Consider the following 21,893-nt stretch of genomic DNA (forward strand, 5'->3'; position numbering starts at 1 on the left):
TTTGTTGAAAAATCCGGAATAACAATATTTTGTCTTCTCTTATGCACTAGACTAGACTAGTCTAGTCTAACAGTCCAGTGGACTGTTAGACTAGACTAGTCTAGTCTAACAGTCCAGTGGACTGTTTAGTCCAGTGTTTCTCAAATGGGGGTACGTGTACCCCTAGGGGTACGCAGAGGTACTACAGGGAGTACTTGAGAGAAAATGCAAACATTTATTTTACTGTTATGTTTAATGATAAAACATTGACAAATATATGTGAACGAGCTGCTCTGTATAAAGCCTTAAACCGAATTAAGCAAGAACTTTACTCTTACTGAATAGAAAATAGGCTTAAAAACTGGACTTTTGATGTCAGTATTTTCTAGTCAATATGTTGTTGTCGATTAAAGGGAGTACTTGGATTCAGCAATCAGGAGAAGGGGGTACTGAAGCCCAAAAAGTTTGAGAACCACTGGTTTAGTCCACTGAACTAAACAGCGCTGACCCAAGTAAACCCAAACCAGGTACAGAGCAGTAGACCTACTGTTATTGCAGCCAGTACAGGTAAAACAATTAAACACACAGTAATAGTATAGCACCAGGTGGAGGAGGGCCCATCCCTGTCTCTACTCTCTACTCACCCCGGCTGTGGCGTTGAGCTCGGCCAGCAGGAAGAAGACGTACTCCTGGCCGGCCTCCAGCGGCCTGTTCTCACAGATGCTGTGGCGGGTGTCCGTCCCCACCACAAAGCTGACCGGAAGCTGCCTGAAGCAGGCCGTGATGAAGGGCTTCTTCTGGTCCAGTTGGGCCAGCTGACGGCGAGAGCGCCGCTTGGGGGCCACCTCCCTCAACAGCTGATGGGAGGAGAACGGATTGGAGTACCAGGTTAGAACAGTGGTGGTTCTCAACCTTTTTTAGGCCACAACCCCCAAAAATAATCATATTTTAACTAGGGACCCCCCACCCCGATGAGCACTACGAGTTAAGGCATTATATTTCACAGTTCTATTGTGAAAATAGCCGATCTACATGCTCACAACGCCTCGTGTTGCGAGGCGTTGTGAGCATGTAGATCGGCTATTTTCACAATTTCTGCCTCTAATATTTTGCCAGTGTTTAATTTGTCATTTTAGAGGTATTAAAAAGTCCTTAAATTGTCAATTTGGGGACCCCCTGGGGGTCCCGACCCACAGGTTGAGAACCACTGGGTTAGAACACAAACACAATGTGGACGTCTGTTTTAAGTGTTCAAAGGACTATTTCTATTTTAACTGATGAAGGATTGTATTTGCCACTTAACAGTACAGTACTTATCGTTCCTACTTGATCATACTACAGCATCACACTAAAGTATCAAAAGTCGCAGATCTGACACGTTTCGAGCTTGTAGGTCTGCTACTTTTGCCATTTTTGAATTTGAATCCTAAAAGGTTAAAGCTTTGGGGGCGCCCGCTGGCCTGGTGGTCAAGGCGCATACCACATACTAGGCTATGATGCCTGCTGGCGTCGCCAGCAGGCATCCCAATCTGGACGACCTTTGCCACATGTCATTCCCCATCTCTCTCCCCATTTCCTGTCAGTCTACTGTCCTATCAATAAAGGCATAAAAAAAGCCCAAAAAACAAATCTTAAAAAAAAAAAAAAGTTAAAGCTTTGGACATGAGGTTTCCACCCGAGAGACGCGTAATAGAAGTTCAAGCAGCGAAAAGTTGGTCGGACTTGTTCTGCAGAACTGTGCCTCCGTATAATTATGATATAACAATTATTTTGCTGCTTGTACTTGTATAATGCAAGTGAGAAAAAAAAAAGAAAAACTTTTTAATTCATCACTTTAATTTGACATCCGATGCCCCTCTATCCATCCATCCGTCAATCTCAATAACCCCCAGAACATTATCTGCAATTAGATTCTAATCTCATAATCTTCCATAATTCCTCCAGTAAGATCTTGCTCAGAATTTGGTGTGCTTACACGTTTTTTTGTTAAGGTTGGAGTCAAATTGAATCACGTAACACAAACACTTCTATCGCTTCACTTTGATCATTCTGATTCTGCACAAAAAATACAGTACAGTCCAGAGTAATGCACGCACATCCCAAACAAACCGGTAGAGACAGCTCCTCTACCCAAATTCAACTTCCAACTCTTTCTGTCCCCCCGGGAGGACAATGTAAAACATTTAAACAGTACCGTAAGCCCCCAGTCACCACTGATAAGCCTGCACCTTTCACTATGAACTACAAAGGACCCAGAGAGAGAGAGAGAGAGAGAGAGAGAGAGAGAGAGAGAGAGACAGGCCCACTGAATACCTGGAGAAGGGCTACCACAGTCCAGACAACCCTAACCCTTACTACCAGTGGTGTGATATGGATTTTAGAAGTGTGGGTCCTCTAAATTCATGACGTCATGCGCGCACGTTGTTTTTATTGTTAATTAGTGTTTTTTTATTGTTAATTAGTGTGTGCATATGAGGCGCACGTGCGTGCAGCAAAATAAGTGTGGGCTCGCCGAGCCCACGCGAGCCCATGGCATCTCACCCCTGCATACTACTAAACACACCAGTGGTCATCTCGGATCCAAATATTGTACTTTTACTCCACTACGTTTATTTGAAAGCTTTAGTTACTAGTTTCTTAGCAGTTATAAATTATAATATTAAAAACATACATTTCCCACTTTAGCCTTATTTTATAACCTAGGCTATTTGAAAATAGCAGTTCTACAAGCTCACAACACGTTGCGTACATTTTGTACTTTTACTTTTGGTGCTTTAAGTACATCTTGATGCCAACACTTTTGTACTTTTACTCAATTCCGGACTTTTACTTGTAACAGAGTATTTCTACATTGCAGTATTGATACTTTAACTTAAGTAAAAAATGTGAGTACTTTTTCCACCACTGAAGTACACACACGCATGCACACACACACGCACACAAACGCAGAGCGGTGTGCACTGACTGAGTGGATTGAAGTGAGCGTGTGTAATCCCAAATCCAATAGGGAGTCCGGGCACCGAGCAGCTTCTCAAGGTGACCCTGAGAGGAGCTCTGGGAAGTGTACGACTTACAATGTAATTCTCTCCATTACATGCCAATTAGCATAGCCAGCCAGATCTACACCCAGAACTGTGGATGTGTGTGCTCTGGTGTGCAGCACTCTGAATGTCTCACTTAAAAGACCCCAGGCCCATTCTACGGATGACTTTTAAACCAGTAGTTCTAACAGATTTTCCAAAAAAAAAAAAAATCTAAAAAAAAAAAAATCTAAAATAGCAGATGTGTTGCGAGCTGCTATTTTATAAATAGCCAACGCACAAATCTATGCTTTCCTGGTTTTAATGTGTGGTAAATGTATCAATCAATACATCAACGTAGAAATATTCTGTTACAAGTAAAAGAAATATAGCTCAATCTTACCTCTTCCATGTCCATCTCGTCTGGGTTCTTCAGGTTCTTGACGCTCGTTGAGGTTCTCTTTAGTGGAACCACGACCACATACCAGTTCCTGAAATATAGTCATACAAATACATCTATCAATAATAGCAAAGAATACAGTAAGAATCTACCAAACACTTTCACCCTAACATCCCTATTTTGTGCATAGGCTTTTGGTCAAACTAATTGTCCATATTATCTGTAATTTCTCACACACAAAAAAAAATATATAGCTGATCTACATGCCCAAGCTTTAGATCAACTTTTTAAATATATGAATACAATTTTAATTTCTGTTTTTAGGCTTCATAAGTCTGACACATTTAATAACTTTACACTTTTTGTTTTAATCCGCACGATCAACATGAACTATTGTATTACACACATCAATAAAGTTAATTTGTATGGCGATGTTCCAGGTAGTTCAACCAGCCAGGGCAGAGAATGATATTTTGGGTTTGAATTGTGGCTGGAGATATGAGCTATGTGGTGCTTTTTTGTGAACACCAGTAATCACGATTCCCGTCTCGATCCGCTTCTACTGTCTAGCTAGCGAATCAGAAAAGCCTTTAGAAATGCTATTTCCGTACAATAACACCCTAACCCGTCCCTGGCTTTCATTAAGTACAACAATAGACTGTATCAGACTCTTGAGAGCTCAGTAATTGCAACAAGTGTAGTGGTTGTACTGCCGCATTCCGTGCTTGTTATTATATTACTGTGTGTTTGTCTTGTTCCATTGTGTTGTTGCTGCAGTGCTGCATCCAAAGCTAATTTCCTCACGAGTATAATAAAGCAAATCGTCACTGTCGGGCAGAAACCTCGTATCTCCGAGTTTCAGATGTGTATGTTTTTTGGTAAAGCAAAGCCCTGCTTCATCATACAAGAGCGTTGCACAAAACTTGTGAAAACAGCAGATCTACAAGCACACAACGCCTCGCAATGCGAGGCGTTGTGTGCTTGTAGATCGGCTGTTTTCACTAGTTTAGTATTCTTTTAGATGATATGTACAAAACGAACGGTTTCCACCCGACAACAACGAAATGTTGCATGTGTGCCAGTACTACTGGTCGCACAACACTTGTAATGCTGCATCCTGTGTATGAAATGTCCTATATGGATTATTATTTGTCTCTGTCAGGTGGAAACCTCACATGTACAAAACTGTTACTTTTCAGGATTCAAATAAAAAAATAGCAAAAGGTCGCCAAGCTCAAAACACGTCGCTTCGAGCCACGTTTCAAGCTTGTGGATCTGCTACTTTTGATACTGTTGTGTGACGTTGTAGTATGATCAAGTAGGGCATTAATTTACGAGAAGGAAAAAAAATACTTTTTAAAGGTTTAAAGGTTAAAATATGCAGATAAGAGGTTTCTTCCCAACAAAATGTTGAATGTGTTCCAGTATTACTCATACCCCACTTGTAAAGCTGCATTCTGTGTATGAAATGTCCAATATGGATTATTATTACTACTATACAACAACCACCTCGTTCACGAGACACATTTGTGGCACATACTAGAATGTGTTTCCAAGTGCTTTACGATATTGACAATATACGAAATTCCTTTTTTTTTTGGGCTTTGTGAATGACATTCAGAGAGCCTATCGCTGATGTGCAGCTGCTCAGGAACTGAACTCGTGTATGATTGAATGTCCTTGAGCTTTATGGGGTTGTATGCCGAGGAGGTGTTTGTTCAGTGTCTCTTCTTGAACAGGCATGAACACTTGATGTGATGTCTCCATCAACAGCAGGGGAATGGTATAGTTCCATGTTGTTACCATGGAGTGGAGAAAGCTCCTCTTAAGGCATCTGGGGCCCTATTTTCGCCAAGCTAAACCCCTAAACTGCCTCTTTTTTTTCTTTTTTTTTTTTTTTACAATTTTGATAGTTCAAATATCTGATCTACAAGCTCACTACATGTCGATGTAGATCGGCAATTTGAAGTGTTTTCAAATGTTTTGAAAATATAGGTTTTGGGGTTTAGGGTTTAGCATGGATGAAAATAGGGCCCATAGTGTCTTGCCTGTATGTATTACTTTCCTTCCAAAACAATTCATGCAATCAACTCACACTTGGCGAGAGTATTGCTAAGGGCCCCAGGAAGTGTATAGTGTAGAGTGGGAAGTCAACTGGATGAGCGGTTCTCCAGAGGCCGGCCCGATCTGTAAGTCGACCACGCGTTCCCAACAGCCCGAACGGTGGGCACAGCCCAAACGGCCACTGCACAAGATCTGTGGTCCTTAAACTTAATTAATTTCATTAATTCATAGACTCTGAGAGGGATCCATTCGGTTCCATTTGCACACTCTTAACACTTAACGAGCCAAACTCGTTCAGGGACGAGTTAAGAAAAACAATGCTCCTGAGCCAACATTATCTAACTCGTCCATGAACGAGATAAGCTTTCCACTGGAATCCACCAGATGGCGCTCCTGTGCAACCTATGAGTGAGGGTCCATGTGCTTATACATACTGTGAACACTAAACCACGTGATCCAAATTATTATGTTCCTGCGTGTCATCTCTAGGTCAAATAAACTAAACAACAAGTGTTGGGTCTTTTCTATAGGATCAGTAAGGTAAACAACACACTTGGCTGTGTTCTATAGGTCACTTCATGTAAACAAAAATCACACCACCTGGCCCTATAAATACTGCTCTCCGCCCACAACCTGGTTGTTGGGAGTAGGTTGGCTTTGAGAGACAGACAGAGAGAGTATATTGAGAGCTAGTGATAGATTTGAAATATTGATTGAGAGAGAGAGAGAGAGAGAGAGTGTTTTTGTGATTGACTGGTGACTGTTTGAGAGAGAGAGGAGAGAGAGAGATAACGTGAGCGTGTTTGGAGTGTGAGGTGAGAATTTGACTGGGAGTGTGTGTGTGTGTGTGTGTGTGTGTGTGTGTTAGCGTGTTTGAGAGAGTGTTTTTGTGATTGATTGACTGGTGACTGTTCGAGAGAGAGAGGAGAGAGAGAGATAACGTGAGCGTGTTTGGAGTGCGAGGTGATAATTTGACTGTGTGTGTGTGTGTGTGTTTGTGTGTGTGTGTGTGTGTGTGTGTGTGTGTGTGTGTGTTAGCGTGTGTTAGCGTGTTAGCGTGTTAGCTGGTGGTGGTGTGTTGGTGAAGGAGAGGAGAGGGAGAGATATTGTGTTTTTTTCGTCTGTCCTGTGTTCATTTGTCTGTTTTGTGTACTGTACGTTGTCTGTTCTTTTGTCTGTCTGTTGTCTGAAAAAAAAAAAAAAAAAAAAAAGTTGTCTGTTTAGTGTAACTGTACGTTACGTGGTGTCCGTTTTGTTCTGTGTGTTCTGTTTTGAGGGCGAGGAGGAGGGAGGGAGAAAGAGAGAGTAGTAGTCTAGTCAGTTTAGTTTGGGGCCATGCCACCTGTCCCCAAGAAACGTCGCGGGGGTCCCCAGCCTAGCAAGGGACAGCCCACACTCCTCCAAGTATTGAATAGACACCTAGCTGATGACATGACTGACGAGGAGGTAGAACCGGAGCCAGGCCTGCTTACCGGGCACGTAGCGCGCCGTAGTGGCAGGACGGCAAGCTTACCAGGACGTTATTGCCCCCTAAACCCCGATGATGATGGTGATGATACCGATGAAGATAGCGCTTATGGCGCTGGAGACTCGGAGTGGAACCCCACAGCCGGAGCGAAGCAGGCTCGTTGTGTGGGCGACATCGGTAAGAATTGAAACGTGAAATTACTTTTTTCTGGTGCCAACATGCACAAAACGTATTTTTTCCCCCTGGCACAGATAAATGATTATGGTGCTGCAGTCAAACCAACTTTCTAAAAAAGGATGTGTGAATATGTGACGCCACTGATAAAACACAATGTAATTTCACGTTTCAAGCGGTTGCTGCCGAAAGTCGAGGGGACGAAGATGGCGCCGAAAGTCGGGGGGACGAAGATCAGGCGCCATCTTCGTCCCCTCGACTTTCGGCAGCAACCGCTTACGTGAAATGGGCAGCAGTGTGCGCGAAGACACCAGTCATGTTGCCATACCTTAGCAACAGGCACGATGAAAAGTACATTTCTATTATTTCCCCCTGTAGCCATTACTAGCCAAGGTATGGCAGCTGCATACCCCTGCTGTACCCAGGCAGGGGTAAATGCAAACAGTCAAATAAAAGTCAAGGAAGCACAGAAAATGTCTTTGCTGCCTATACAATCAAATGTATTTTATAACATATCAGTCACTTGGATCCTAAGTAGGATTTTGTGTTCATCATTCATCTTTTCTTTATTTTTTTGTGCCAACATGCACAAAACGTACAGTTTTTTTTTCCTGGCACAGATAAATGATGATGATGCTGCTGCAGAAATGCAGTCAAACAAACTTCCTATAAAAGGAAACTCAACATCTATGCTGACTTGTTTCCATATGTGTCCTATATTCAATTCATAAAACAAGAAATAAAAACACTGCACAACAGGCATGTGCACACATAGACATCAAAGGGGCTGTAGCTGACTATCTGTATGTAAAAAAAGCGCCCTCCAGACCATGAATGCAGTTTTCACTATGGTGAAATAAATGTAAATGTCCCATGCCATACATGAAGGCAGCATTCAAGATAATTGCCTTGTCCAAACTCTCCTGAACTTGAATGTATTATTTTATGTTGAAATAATTGCCCTCTCTGTGCAATCCATGCCATTACGGCACATCTCAAATATTGACTTGATTATGCTTAGTTCAGTGTTGTATCACACACCAAAAATAGCAGACCTCCAAGCTCACAACGCTGTATGTAAAAAAAAAAACAAGTGCCCTCTCTCCAGACCATGAATGCAGTTTTCACTATGGTGAAAGAAATGAGAATGCTACTTTACACCCCTCTTTCCATGCCATACATGAAGGCAGCATTCAAGAGAATTGCCTTGTCCAAACTCTCCTGAACTTGAATGTATTATTTTATGTATTTTATGTTGAAAGAATTGCCCTCTCTGTGTAGAAATCCATGCCATTACGGCACATCTCAAGTATTGACTTGATTATGTTTAGTTCAGTGTGGTATCACACACCGAACAAAATAGCAGACCTCCAAGCTCACAACGCGTCACGCAGCGACACGTTGTGAGCTTGGAGGTCAGCTATTTTGAGCTTGGAGGTCTTCTATTTTCGCTGTGTGAGGTCTAATTGTGATATTTACACCAAAAGGCCCTTTTTGAAATCTAACATTCTCTGCACGTTCCTGCTGCCAAACTAAACATTTTCAGATTCTTCGTCCGACGAGGAGGAGGAGGAGAGAGGAGAGGAGCCTCGCCGGGCAAGACTTGAGTCTTCTTCAGGTATATAGATACAAATAACAGAAGCCATCTTGCATTGCACTAGATAAATCACATTTCTGTTGTTCAAATGTATGTATAATTTACATCAAAGTCATGGACCACACAGATGCATGCATGCCTGAGTATGATGCCTGGGTTGAATATATATTTTCCTAATTTATTTTCCCTTTGTCCCCTTATGTGATTACAGAGGATGATGAGATTTTCCTGACTCAGCAGGGAGGGGAAGCTCAGTCCAGGCATGCAGGTACGTACATACAGTAAATACAAAAACCATCTTGCATTGCAGTAGTCCACTCATGTAGTTTACATCATGCAGTTTTCAATTGGAAATATGACATTATGTGGTGTCATAATCATTCTAAATGTTGATATGCACACTGCCTATCAAGAAATGAAACGTGGCACTTCATTTCTTGTTGCCAGCCATCCTCAATCTATGTTTATTTACATGGTGGCACAGCAAGGCCTTAGTCAAGGTCAAAACTAAGACAACGCTTTTATTTTTATAAAATGAAAGACCACAAATAGGTTGCAGACCCAGTAGTGAGATACACATTTCTGTTTATGCAATGCTTATATAACTTTAGTCTATACCTCTTTACTATCAGTAGATGCATTGTAGGATAACTGAATTCAGTCACTCAGATGACAGCTAAATGCCTAAATAGTAAGTTGATTTGATGTGCATGATTTTTACAGACACACACTGATGTAGTTTACATTCTGTATATACTTTCTTCCTAAATGGGAAATTATTTGTGATTACAGAGGACGCAGAGGGGAGTGGAGTTGTCCCGGCTGACCAAGGGCCGTATCCGTCCAGCCATGCAGGTAAAAAAAAAAGCCATCTTCCACTGCAGTAGCCTAGGCAACATTAGGCACAGGTACCAACATTGGCACACTGGCAGAAGTGAGAGTTCACTCATGCAGTTTTCAATTGGAAATATGACATTATGTGGTGTCATAATCATTCTAAATGTTGATATGCACACTGCCTATCAAGAAATGAAACGTGGCACTTCATTTCTTGGTGCCAGCCATCCTCAATCTATGTTTATTTACATGGTGGCACAGCAAGGCCTTAGTCAAGGTCAAAACTAAGACAACGCTTTTATTTTTATAAAATGAAAGACCACAAATAGGTTGCAGACCCAGTAGTGAGATACACATTTCTGTTTATGCAATGCTTATATAACTTTAGTCTATACCTCTTTACTATCAGTAGATGCATTGTAGGATAACTGAATTCAGTCACTCAGATGACGGCTAAATGCCTAAATAGTAAGTTGATTTGATGTGCATGATTTTTACAGACACACACTGATGTAGTTTACATTCTGTATATACTTTCTTCCTAAATGGGAAATTATTTGTGATTACAGAGGACGCAGAGGGGAGTGGAGTTGTCCCGGCTGACCAAGGGCCGTATCCGTCCAGCCATGCAGGTAAAAAAAAAAGCCATCTTCCACTGCAGTAGCCTAGGCAACATTAGGCACAGGTACCAACATTGGCACACTGGCAGAAGTGAGAGTTCACTCATGCAGTTTTCAATTGGAAATATGACATTATGTGGTGTCATAATCATTCTAAATGTTGATATGCACACTGCCTATCAAGAAATGAAACGTGGCACTCAAGGTCAAAACTAAGACAACGCTTTTATTTTTATAAAATGAAAGACCACAAATAGGTTGCAGACCCAGTAGTGAGATACACATTTCTGTTTATGCAATGCTTATATAACTTTCATCATAAAGTCTATACCTCTTTACTATCAGTAGATGCATTGTAGGATAACTGCATTTGACATATGTGCTTATTCAGTCACTCAGATGACGGCTAAATGCCTAAATAGTACGTTGATTTGATGTGCATGATTTTTACAGACACACAACACTGATGGAGGAAAAGCCATACATTTTACTATTTCACTGGGACACTGATGGGATGAGGGACACTGAGATGGAGGGAGAGCCATGATTTTATTTCACTGGGGTTTCAGACACACTGACGGAGGACCAGCCAGGACCACCACCTTCTGCTGCTGCTGGCCCATCCGTTCACCGCAAGGCTAAGAAGAAAAGTGGTGAGAACCTTCCTTATTCTGGCTTTACTTGCAGCATGGCAAGGCCATAGAGGTCAAAATCATTTTGATATCTGTCAATGTAACTTCAGTTGAATCACTTACAGTTGAAGTCTACAGTGTACAACGTCTGTTCGCAAACAATAGCCGATCTACAAGCTCACAACATGTCACAATGGGATGTGGTGTGAACTTGTAGATCGGATATTGTACGTGAATGTTCTCTACCAGAATAGGGATGCAGAATAGGAACAGTCCAGTCTAATGATATTCACAAGTGTTGCTCATGACATAGACTGTATCTTAGGGGGAAATGTTTACATATGTACGTACAGTAATATGACATACAGTTCTAAAAAAAATAACAAAATTCAGGGGTGCCGTGGATGATTAGCATATTTACAGGGCTGCCCTGAGCCAAAATGTTTGAGAAATACACACACCACATGAATGAAAACAATATATATTATATATATATATTTTATGGTAAATGTTTTTCTATGATTTACAGTTGGTGGCAGGCGCAGAAGAACGGATGCTCCAGAGTGGGTTGATGAAGGCAGATGGAGCCCCAGGCAGTTTCCGTTCACTGGACTTCCGGGCCCTCGTGGGAGAGCAGCAGATCTCCTGTCAGACAACCCTGTAGACTATGCAGAGCTGTTCCTCGACGACGAGGTGCTTCAGCATATAGTAGAGCAGACCAATCTCTATGCTGACCAGTGCATCGAAGCACTGTCCGAAAAGCTGGCCACCGCGCTGCCTTTCTCAAGGGTCCGTGTTTGGAAGGAGGTGACAGTGGAGGAACTGAAGACATTCCTGGGCCTACAGTTTCTCACTGGCCTAGTGTGGAAACCAAGCCTCGAGAGCTACTGGGCAACAGATGAAGTGATAGCAACGCCCTACTTCAGCAAGACCATGCCACGCAACAGGTACCAGATCATATGGAGGTTTCTGCACTTCAGTGACAACATGGAGATCGATGCAAGTGACAGACTTCATAAAATCCGCCCCATCCTGGACATGCTGCTCAGAAAATTCAAGGAGGAGTATAAACCTCACCAAAACATCAGCATCGATGAGGGCACACTCCTATGGCGCGGGCGGCTGAAGTTCAGAGTATACAACCCAGCAAAACCCATCAAGTATGGCATAAAAAGCTACGTGCTGGCCGACTCCAAAAATGGTTACTGCTATGCCATGAAGCCCTACTGCGGCATCAAGAGTTCCCTGATGGACACAGTGAGCTTCCTGATAGAGGGCCTGGAGGGACAGGGCTATCGTGTCTTCCAGGACAATCTATACAACAGTGTTCAAATGTCGCAGCTCCTCCTCAGTCACAGCATCCACTCGTGCGGCACGCTTCGTCAGAACAGGGGAGAACCGCCATCCATCCGAGAAGCGCAGCTGTCTAACCTGAAAGTAGGGGAAACGGTGTCTCGCCACACTGATGATGTCATGGTCCTGGCCTGGAGGGACAAACGTATTGTCCGCATGATATCCACCTTCCACCAGGATGAGACGAAAACTGTTCAGGTGAGAAAGAAAGGGCCAGAAGATGAAAATGGCAACGTCACATGGAACACTGTCTCCATCACAAAGCCTCTCTGCGTGTGCGACTACAACGACTACATGTCGGGAGTTGATAGACTGGACCAACGGATTTCTTATTATCCCTGGACCAGAAAGACAATCAAGTGGTCCTCTAAATTTGTAGCCTACCTGATGCAGATCGCCCTCGCCAACGCCTTCATCCTCTTCAGGGCAAACAACGAAGAGGACAGGAGCTGCACGAACCTGAAGAAGTTCAACCTGCTGGTGGTGAAAGCCTGGACCAGACCGAGACCTGATGAGGCTGAGGAAGCAGCCGCTCAAGACCCACCTGATGCCCCACCAGATGCCCCAGCTGCACCTGCCCCCACCTGCCGCAGCAGGTCTGCCCCTGCCCCACCTGACCTCCTTGGCCCCACCCCTAGGGGTCCTCGCAACAGAGACCCTGAGAGCAGGTTTGATGTGGCCTTCTCAGGTCATGTGTTGGAGCTAATCAGACCCACCGCCCGTCAGCAGCAGCCATATCGTCCCTGCCACGTCTGCAGCCAACAGGGTGTCCGGAGGGAAACGCAGTTTGTCTGCCCAGGCTGCGGATATACAGCCTTGTGCTCCTTCCCCTGCTACTTCCTGTACCACCAGAGGTGAAGAGCTCTTTGTACACACACACAGACACACACACAGACACACAGACAGACACACGCACACACACACACGCTCCGGAGGGCGAAGAAACCATTTTCTATTATTTAGCACCTTTGAACATTGAACCTTGTGATTTATTTTTTCCTATTTATTTTGTTTATTTCTATTATCTAGCACCTTTGAACATTGAACCTTGTGATTTCTTTTTTCCTATTTATTTTGTTTATTTCATTATTATATGGTAGTGATAATGGTGATAATAATCTAGGTCATATATAATTTTTATAATATAACAAAACAAAAATATAACATACTGTATGGATGGATTATTGCCACTATTATCACTATTGATGTAATTGCTATTGTTGTTGGTAATGATATAACGGCGATATAAAATGTCACACCTTGGAGTGCTCTTGGTCAACTTGGCCAGTCAATCAACAAATTCATACATATGTGTGAGAGAAAGGATGCAGCTTTGAAGATAAAGCACCTTCTCTATTTTTTCTATTTATATTTTTGTGACGGGGGAAAATAAATAAATAAGTGTAATAAAAAAATGCAAGAACATTACCAGGGGTAGAGCCCAACAAGCTCGTTGCTTCTCAGGGACTTCTTCAGGGACTTGGGCAAGTTTGTATGCATATTTTTGTTACTTCTATTTTTTCAATGTATACTTGTACAATGCACCAAAGAACTGAACATAAACTGAACTGAACTGAACTGAATTCTAATGATATTTCTGACTCTTTTTTTCGAATGCATTTTTACTGTTTGACAGCTGAGAGAACTAGCTGTGATTCAACTATCCATAGTGGTTTTCTAATGAAAATTGTGGGTTTGGCAATATTTCACTAAAACACCTGGTGGAGGTGAATGCTAAATAGTAAAAGTGTCACATTTGTATTCAATAACAGTACTTCAGTAAATGTACTTACTTTCCATCACTAATTATTAGTAGGCAGGGGTTGGTGCCATGCCATGGGTCCAACATGACATTCTCTATAGAGTGCTTCAGTTACAGCCATCATGTTGTCATGATGCAGAATGAACACATGGGGGAGCCAAACCACCTCATTCTTGTTTACCAAGGCCTCTGTCTGTCTGTCAAGGCCAAATGACAAACAGAAGCTTTTACAGTATTTTTATAATGAAAGACAACAGTCTTAGTGAAGGGAAACTTGGTAACACCACAACACTGTGCTAGCTCTGAATGCCAATGGCCATTACAGGTACTCTGAGAGTGTACAAATGGAACCAAATGGACCCGTAAGGGTCCATTTGGTTCCATTTGTATACCACAAAGTCATTGGACATAAACCATAACCAGTGTTGTGTCATGATGCAGAATGAACTCTTTGGGGTGCCAAACCAGCTAGCTCATTCTAGTTGACAAGGCCCTTCTACCTGCAGGTCATAAGGTCAACAGACATCATTTTATTTTTAGAATGAAAGACAGCAGTCTTGGTGAAGGGAAACTTGGTAACACCACAACACTGTGCTAGCTCTGAATGGCCATTACAGGTACTCTGAGAGTGTACAAATGGAACCAAATGGACCCGTAAGGGTCCATTTGGTTCCATTTGTATACCACAACCTTGGACATAAACCATAACCAGTTTTGTGTCATGATGCAGAATTAACTCTTTGGGGTGCCAAACCAGCTAGCTCATTCTAGTTGACAAGGCCCTTCTACCTGCAGGTCATAAGGTCAACAGACATCATTTTATTTTTAGAATGAAAGACAGCAGTCCGGAGGTTTGTCTGAGATGTTTGTTGTGATATGCAGTTGAGCATTTGATGTTGGCCTGGCAATATTTCACAAATAAACCCCCTTTCTCTTCTCTTGAGAAGTGATGTGGGTCAGAAAATAATTTCTTTTGTGTCATAAATTCAAAATAGAACGTCTTATAAACGTACTTTTTTTGGGTAGAATAAGGAACACTTTCTCAGCAATTCCATTTTGATATCACATTTGGAAATATTCCTGGTTGAACTATTACTGTGGCACAAGTAATTACTGTGCCTGGGTAGCTCAGTCGGTAGAGCTCTTGCCTTTGTACCGCAAGGTCATGGGTTCGATTCCGGGCACCGCCAACTCAGCGTATGAGTAGCACAGCTTGGCAAGCTGTGCGGCAAGTACTGGGAGCTGATGGTAGGTGTGGCGCTCCACCTCAGCAGTCCATCTCCCAGGGGTCTAGCGCATTGTAACGGGGACAGACTCCCGCGTGTTACCGGCTGATACCGACAACAAGCCACTCCCGACCTACTTATATCAAAAACATGTGTGTATCTCTGAAATCCATTTCTGTGAAACAATATTATATGGAATATTGTACTTTGACGATGTGCACATCAAAATTTCAGGAAATAATGATGCAGCTGCCTAGTTTCTATAAAAAAATTATCATGACTCACAACATATTCTTTCATGGAGTTCCAGCCGAAACAATGCTGAAGGTTACCACAAAACAGAGCACTATTTTGATATATTTTTTTATAAATATGACTAATATGACTATATATGATGAATATTTTTTTACTTTTGTCTACTTCACAGTAAAGTAAACATCCTAAAGATACTTTTTCATATAGGCCATGTTGAGATAGAGGCAACAGTGACCGTTCTGTCGCATTGTCAAACATAAAAATGCGATTATCTCAGAACCTAGTTTGAAAGGGAAGATTTAGCGGATGATGCTCTCAATTCAACCGCAAAGGAATTCTACATGGAACCTTTTTTAGACTCAACGCTCGTCAACATGAAAGAATAAACCCTAAAGTTTATCCTGATGTGTTTGTTGTTCATATAGCACTTCATATAGCAAAGTTACAGCTGTTTCAAAATGAATGGGAGTGAATGGTGGCAGGGACCTTTTTCTGATTTGGAAGAAACCTTGGCGGCAAATGTGTTAAGAGTTAGAGACACCTCAAGCCAACCCTGAGTCAGGATGCTGATATTGTACATGTTGGCTCACTGGAAACTCTCTGCTACACCAGTGGGTCTTTTATGGGTCTGTAACTCAGAGAGTTATGGTGGTCCTTGAAATTAAGACATTTGAGCCTTCATTAGAATCATCGGTAACACCCGTGAAGGAAGTAAGGAAGGGGCCCAATTATTTTCCAATATGGCTGCTGTGCATAGGAGCCTTCTGACCAAAGCTCGACAAATAACGGTACACGCTGGACGGTCAGTCGCAGTTTCCCAGCAGCTAAAACGTTGCGTGGACGGACTACAACCGACAAACTCACTTTATGTCCTTGCTGTCGACGACCGGGGGGAAGGTCATGGTGAGCGAGGTCTCGGGGTCGCCGAAGATGTCCAGCTTGGGCTTCTTGGCCAGCAGGAAGGGCGCGGTCCTGGCCGAGACGCGGTGGCGCGGCCCGCCGTCCGCCACGCTCTCCTGGCACGTCACCCTGAACTCATAGCTGCTGTTGGCCCGCAGCCCCGTGATCAGCACCTTGGTCTGCCGCGCGTCCACGTCCATCTTCTGACGGCTGTACTCGATCTGTCAGGACGGAGGAGGGCAGTGGTGTCATTAAGCACTGTTTCCCCAAGCACTGGGTCGTGACCTATTATTGTGGGTCGCGGACACAGTTTAGGCCTAGAATTATTGAATGCTTTAACCAGTGAAAAATAGCAGATATACAAGCTGCGAGCTTGTAGATCTGCTATTTTTGAAAAAGTCGTGAAAATGTGTGCAAATCTTTGAATATGTATTTTTTTAAGCGAACGTTTGTAACTCAAATTTTGCTTCCGGGTGGGTCCCTGGAACGAACTATTTTGAGATGGGGGTCCGTGGCCAAATTCATATCATTTTGGGGGTCCTTCACATGAAACAGTTAATTTGAGCATCGCTGACATGGAAACATGGGTTTCTGGCATACATTTTCACAATTTTTCAAAAATAGCAGATCTACAAGCTCGCAGCGCGGCACTCGGTGCCGCGCTGTGAGCTTGTATATCTGCTATTTTTCAAGAGTTAACATTCATGGGGGGCCCGCAGTGAATCCTTGTACCCAGGGCCCAGAGTTTGGTGTGACGCCCCTGGTCGTGACCTATTATTGTGGGTCGCGGACACAGTTTTATGGGTCCCCTTAATTTTTTGTTTCCTACATTTTTTTAATTATTGTTTTCAAAACCTTTTCAAAAAACAAAATTTAATTCTTTTTTTCAGTAATTTCATGAAGAAATCAAAGAAGAATCTACGAAATTCCAATTCTAAATTAGAAAACAAATGTTTAGTAAGTAGTGAAAATAGCCAATCTACGAGCTCAGTTGTGAGAACGCACCGCGACGTGTTGTCAGCTTGTAGATCTGCTATTTTCAAACATTTTGTACTTTTACTTTTGGTACTTTAAGCACATTTTGATGCCAACATTTCATTTCATACTTTTACTCAAGTACATTTTGAATTCCGGACTTTTACTTTTTCCACCACTTGGATAATGCAATAGTGGGAGGAGGGAGTGCATTATAAAGAAGATTGGTTATTACTCTTGTCGAGATGAAAACCATTTATTACGATGATATTGCACTGTATTTGTATTTGTATGCTATGTGCTCCCTTGACAATCCACACAAGCATGACACACACACTCTGAGATCACCACTCCGTCCCCAGAAGCATAGCCTAGAGAAGTATAGAGTTATTACATTGATATGATAAAAACTCATTATAGGCAGAACCTACATTATACACAGACACTAAAGGAACATGATAGAATACGTATTAACCTGCTCTGAATGGCATGCTGACATAGTGAATACATACAGTACATGCTACTATATGCTGTGTGGGAGGCGGAGGGAGTCTGATCACTGAGGAGCCGTCAATGTGGCGGTACGGTAGATATCATGTCGAGCTTTACAGTTATAGTGAATGTCAGACAGGCCACAAAGACTAGACCGTTAGGATCATGGCCATACAGTATGTGATCGGGGGGCTGGATGACTTCTGTGTCTGCCTGAACTACCACAATGACCCATTTCATGGATGGGTTTGTAGATGATAAATGGGGGAGGTTGAATTTTAGATGGACGGCAAAATGGATGGATGGATGGATGGGTGGGTGGGTGGGTGGATGGATGGATGGATGGATGGATGGATACATGGATGAATGAGTGGACAGATTAGTAGGTGGGTGGAAACCAGGGGTTGGATGACATACAGTATGTGAAAGGTAAAAGGTGGAAATACTATTACTGTATGGATAGACAGATGCACAGTTAAACATAATATCGCCGTTGTCCGGTGGAAACCTTGTATGTCCAAAACCGTTTGTTTTTTCATTTATCATTTTAAAAGTAATTCAAACTAGTGAAAATAGCTGATCTACAAGCACACAACGCCCCGCGAGGCGTTGTGTGCTTGTAGATCGGCTATTTTCACTAGTCTTGTGCGACAGTCGCTATGATGAAGCAGGGCTTTACTTTACGAAAAAATTTACAAATGTGATACAAATGTGATACAAGGTTTCTTCCGGACAGTGACAATATGTATGATGCAATATTACTATTACTATTATCTATTGTTGTCAAACATTACTGTATTCTCGGTGAGAGAGGCTGACCAACATTTTGGAACTTGATTTTTTTAGAACAAGCAGAAAACTATCTATCGCATGATTCGCATCACATTGACAGCCCCGGAAGATTGTCAGTCCTTTGTACCGTTTGCTATGAGAATGTATAACGAGGCATGCATAGGGCAACGCTAATTGTCTCATTAGCATTATGCCGTGGTGTGCTATAACACCCACTCTGCAGTCATCTGGAACTTTCCTGTGGTTTGTGCAGATGTCATAATTATAGGCCTACCTCGCCGCTCTCACTTTCATGTTCTGCATCAGGCAGGAGGATTGTATAGGGTGTATAGATCTGTATATTGTACTTATAGAATATAATAATTCATAATTCTTGTGTACCTATTGTACTTCTTGGCCCTGCATCTGTATACTTTACTGCCGTCTCTAGTGGCTGAGTTTCCCCAGCTGGGATCAAGGTATCCATCTATATATACTGTATCTATCTGCTTGTGACAGAGATGGAATGTGACTTTTGATGTGTGTGCAGAGGTGGAAAAAGTAATCACGTCCATGTTTCAGCATCACTCACCGTGCATTTGTAGGGAGACCTGCTGTCTGTGAACTTCCACGCCAGAGCCACCGTGGTCTTCGTCGCCCACTTGACTGTGAAATTCTTTGGAACGTCTGTTTTTTGGAGGGCGTACGGACACAAGCGAGAACAGAGAAGAAAAGGAAAAAAAAAAGGTAAAAAGTTTTCCGTTAGTGAGCGGAAGAGATGGAGAGACAAAGAGAGAAGAAGAGAAGGAGCAGTTCCTGCAACGTTTCCACTGGAATCAAACGTGAGCGAGCGGTGAGCTGTGATAGGCAGTGAGAACGGGCAACGCCATTGGTTAAGACACATATAGCACGGAAGACTCATGGAACGACAAATAAACCACGTGGCACAAAGGGAGCCCCGCCGACTAGTCAACGCCGGCAGTGCCAACCCATGTCTCAGTGCCAACCAACATCTAAAAAACACAGGGAGGCGCAGATATGGGGATCAGGAACCCGACACACAAGCGGTCTCGCCAACCAACCCACCCATCCCTCCCCTCCCCGTGTCAGGACAGAGTCTGGGTTGGCACTGCCAACGCACCACTTGCCTGGCGGGCACAGAGACAGCATGCGGACAGCCCCTTTGAGCGGCGCTTCTTGGGGGGGGAAGGGGAGGGGAGGAAGGAGATGCCATGCCACAAACTGTCCCGTCACAGGACGAGGTGGGGGAGGGGGGGAGAGTTAAGGAAGGAACGACTTCTCAAAAAAACTAAACAAAAAATAAAATAAACAAATCAACTGAAGGAGTGACCTCTGCTCTCTCTCTGTTCTCCTAGGATTCTCTACGAGGACGTGCTCTTGGCGTGGACCTGAGTCGCCGCCGCGGTCCTACCTTGGTTTAGGAAAACTGGGGATGTGAGACTTGTGACATTGGCAGTGTGCGTGTGCTCAGCAAAAAAGGGCTGCAAAGGATGACTGACAGGAGTGACTGACCAACCGGGCACTTACCTTGAAGTCTGGGGCTCCTCCCTCTCTTTTCAAACTGACTGACTGACTGTGACTTACTGACTGGGTTTTGTTACCTTGATTGGGTTAGTGAAGTGAGTTTCCCCCGCAAACATGTTTAATTACTTTTTTTTTGTTTGTTTTCTTGTGGAGAGGTGAAGGTGCTTGGAGGAGGGTGGAGGGCGGCTTTCATTTTTGTGCTGTTGATTATTAATCGTTATTATCATTGTTATTTTGTTAGGTTATTTCCACCACAACCACCCCCCTTCCCAGGGTTTCAGGAGAGAAACAGGCAAGCCCTACCTGTCGGGTCAAAGGCCACCGTCCGATACTGGATCGGCGGGCTGTAGGGACCTGGACCTACACTGGTGTGCGCGCGTATTTTCACGTCGTACGCCGAGTCAGGCTTGAGGCTGTTGAGCATGTAGCTGGACAGTCCGGGGGGCAGGCGGAGCTCCCGCGGCGCCCCCGCGGCGCTCGCCTCCTTGTACGCCAGCGTGTACTCGGTGATGGCCCCGTTGCGCTCCGCCAGGACGGGAGGGGACCAGGACAGCTGCACCGAGCAGCAGGTGACGTTGGAGCCCTCGTTGATCTGCGGGTAGCCGCCCGGCGTGTTCTCGGGCACGAGGAGCTCCACCGTGGCCTCGTCCCCGAAGCCCCCCCTGCTCTTGGCGGAGATCCTGAAGACGTAGGTGGCGCCGCTGTGGACGTTGTCCACGGAGTAGTGGCGCTCCTGCGGGGCGAACTCCAGCGTGGCCGGCGGGAACACGTCCCGGCGGCCAAACTGGAGCCGGTAGCCGTGCAGGTCCATGCCGGCGGCCAGGTCGGGGGGGTCCCAGCGGACCACCGCCGACGTCTCCGAGTCCTGGGCCACCGACAGGTATGGAGGTCCGGGCACTGTGGAGGGAGGAGGGCAGATCATTAGTTAGTGTGGTTGCCTAGAGGGCAACTCACTATAGTTCTAGTCTAACTTTCTTATTATTTTCCTGGATAAACAATCCAGACTATAAATAGTAAGACCAATAGTATTCCCCGAAAAGCTAAGATTTTCATGAAAAATTATATGATTTTACTAAGTAATTTCATTAATAAATAAAAGCAAAATCGAAGAATTTCAATAAATTTGAAAACAAATGTTTAAAAGGTAGTGAAAACAGCCGATATACGTTGTGAGCTTGTAGATCCGCCGTTTTCACAGGTTTGGCTCCTGCGCAAACGTCTAATTTCTCGAGCTAAAAAGTTTGGAAACCACTGTTCTAGATTGTTATCGGTCAACGACAGACACAAGGCCACCTGGTTATATTTCTTTGGCAAAAGGTGCTGTAGCGCGGCCAGACATATCGATAAGTAATAACAAGCCGAGAAGAAAGAGAATAAAAAAATTGAGAGAGGGCGATCGGGATTCATTGTGAAAAAAAAAACATGAATGCTCCGCTGACGGCCAAGAGCACTCGGTTATAGAAAAATAAATTGCCCCCTGTAATTCCATGTTTACTTCCACAAAAACAAGCCGCCTTTCAAAACACGGCGAGCAACAGGACTGTAATAAGAAATGAGCAACACGCTCGCCACAAAGCACAGGGAAGCGCTAGCTGGATACAAATCAGGATAACAGCCTCTTCAGCACCCCCAGGTGATTGCTGTGCCCATTACAGTGTCACAACACAAACACAGACGTCCCCACAAACAAATACAAAAAAATATATCGTCGTTGTCGGGTGAAAACATTGTATGTCCAAAACAGTTTGTTTTGTATTTATCATTTTTAAAATGATTTGTTCGAGGCGTTGTGTGCTTGTAGAGCTGCTGTTTTCACTACTTTT

General features: G+C 43.6%; 1 protein-coding gene across 1 annotated transcript in view; it reads right to left on the reverse strand.

Moving 5' to 3' along the window:
* The window catches only part of LOC308293462 (receptor-type tyrosine-protein phosphatase S-like), a 300,110-nt gene that overhangs the window by 41,959 nt on the left and 236,258 nt on the right, over positions 1 to 21,893 (reverse strand). The window contains exons 14-18 of the mRNA XM_080735995.1: positions 20,374 to 20,967; positions 19,118 to 19,212; positions 16,252 to 16,508; positions 3,403 to 3,490; positions 624 to 836 (exon numbers count right to left, since the gene is read on the reverse strand). Of these exons, the coding sequence (XP_080592121.1) occupies positions 624 to 836; positions 3,403 to 3,490; positions 16,252 to 16,508; positions 19,118 to 19,212; positions 20,374 to 20,967 (1,247 nt within the window). The remainder of the gene's footprint in view (positions 1 to 623; positions 837 to 3,402; positions 3,491 to 16,251; positions 16,509 to 19,117; positions 19,213 to 20,373; positions 20,968 to 21,893) is intronic.

Source organism: Nannobrachium achirus (genome assembly GCF_963921795.1).
Source record: "Nannobrachium achirus genome assembly, chromosome: 1".
Classification (NCBI taxonomy): Eukaryota; Metazoa; Chordata; class Actinopteri; order Myctophiformes; family Myctophidae; genus Nannobrachium; species Nannobrachium achirus.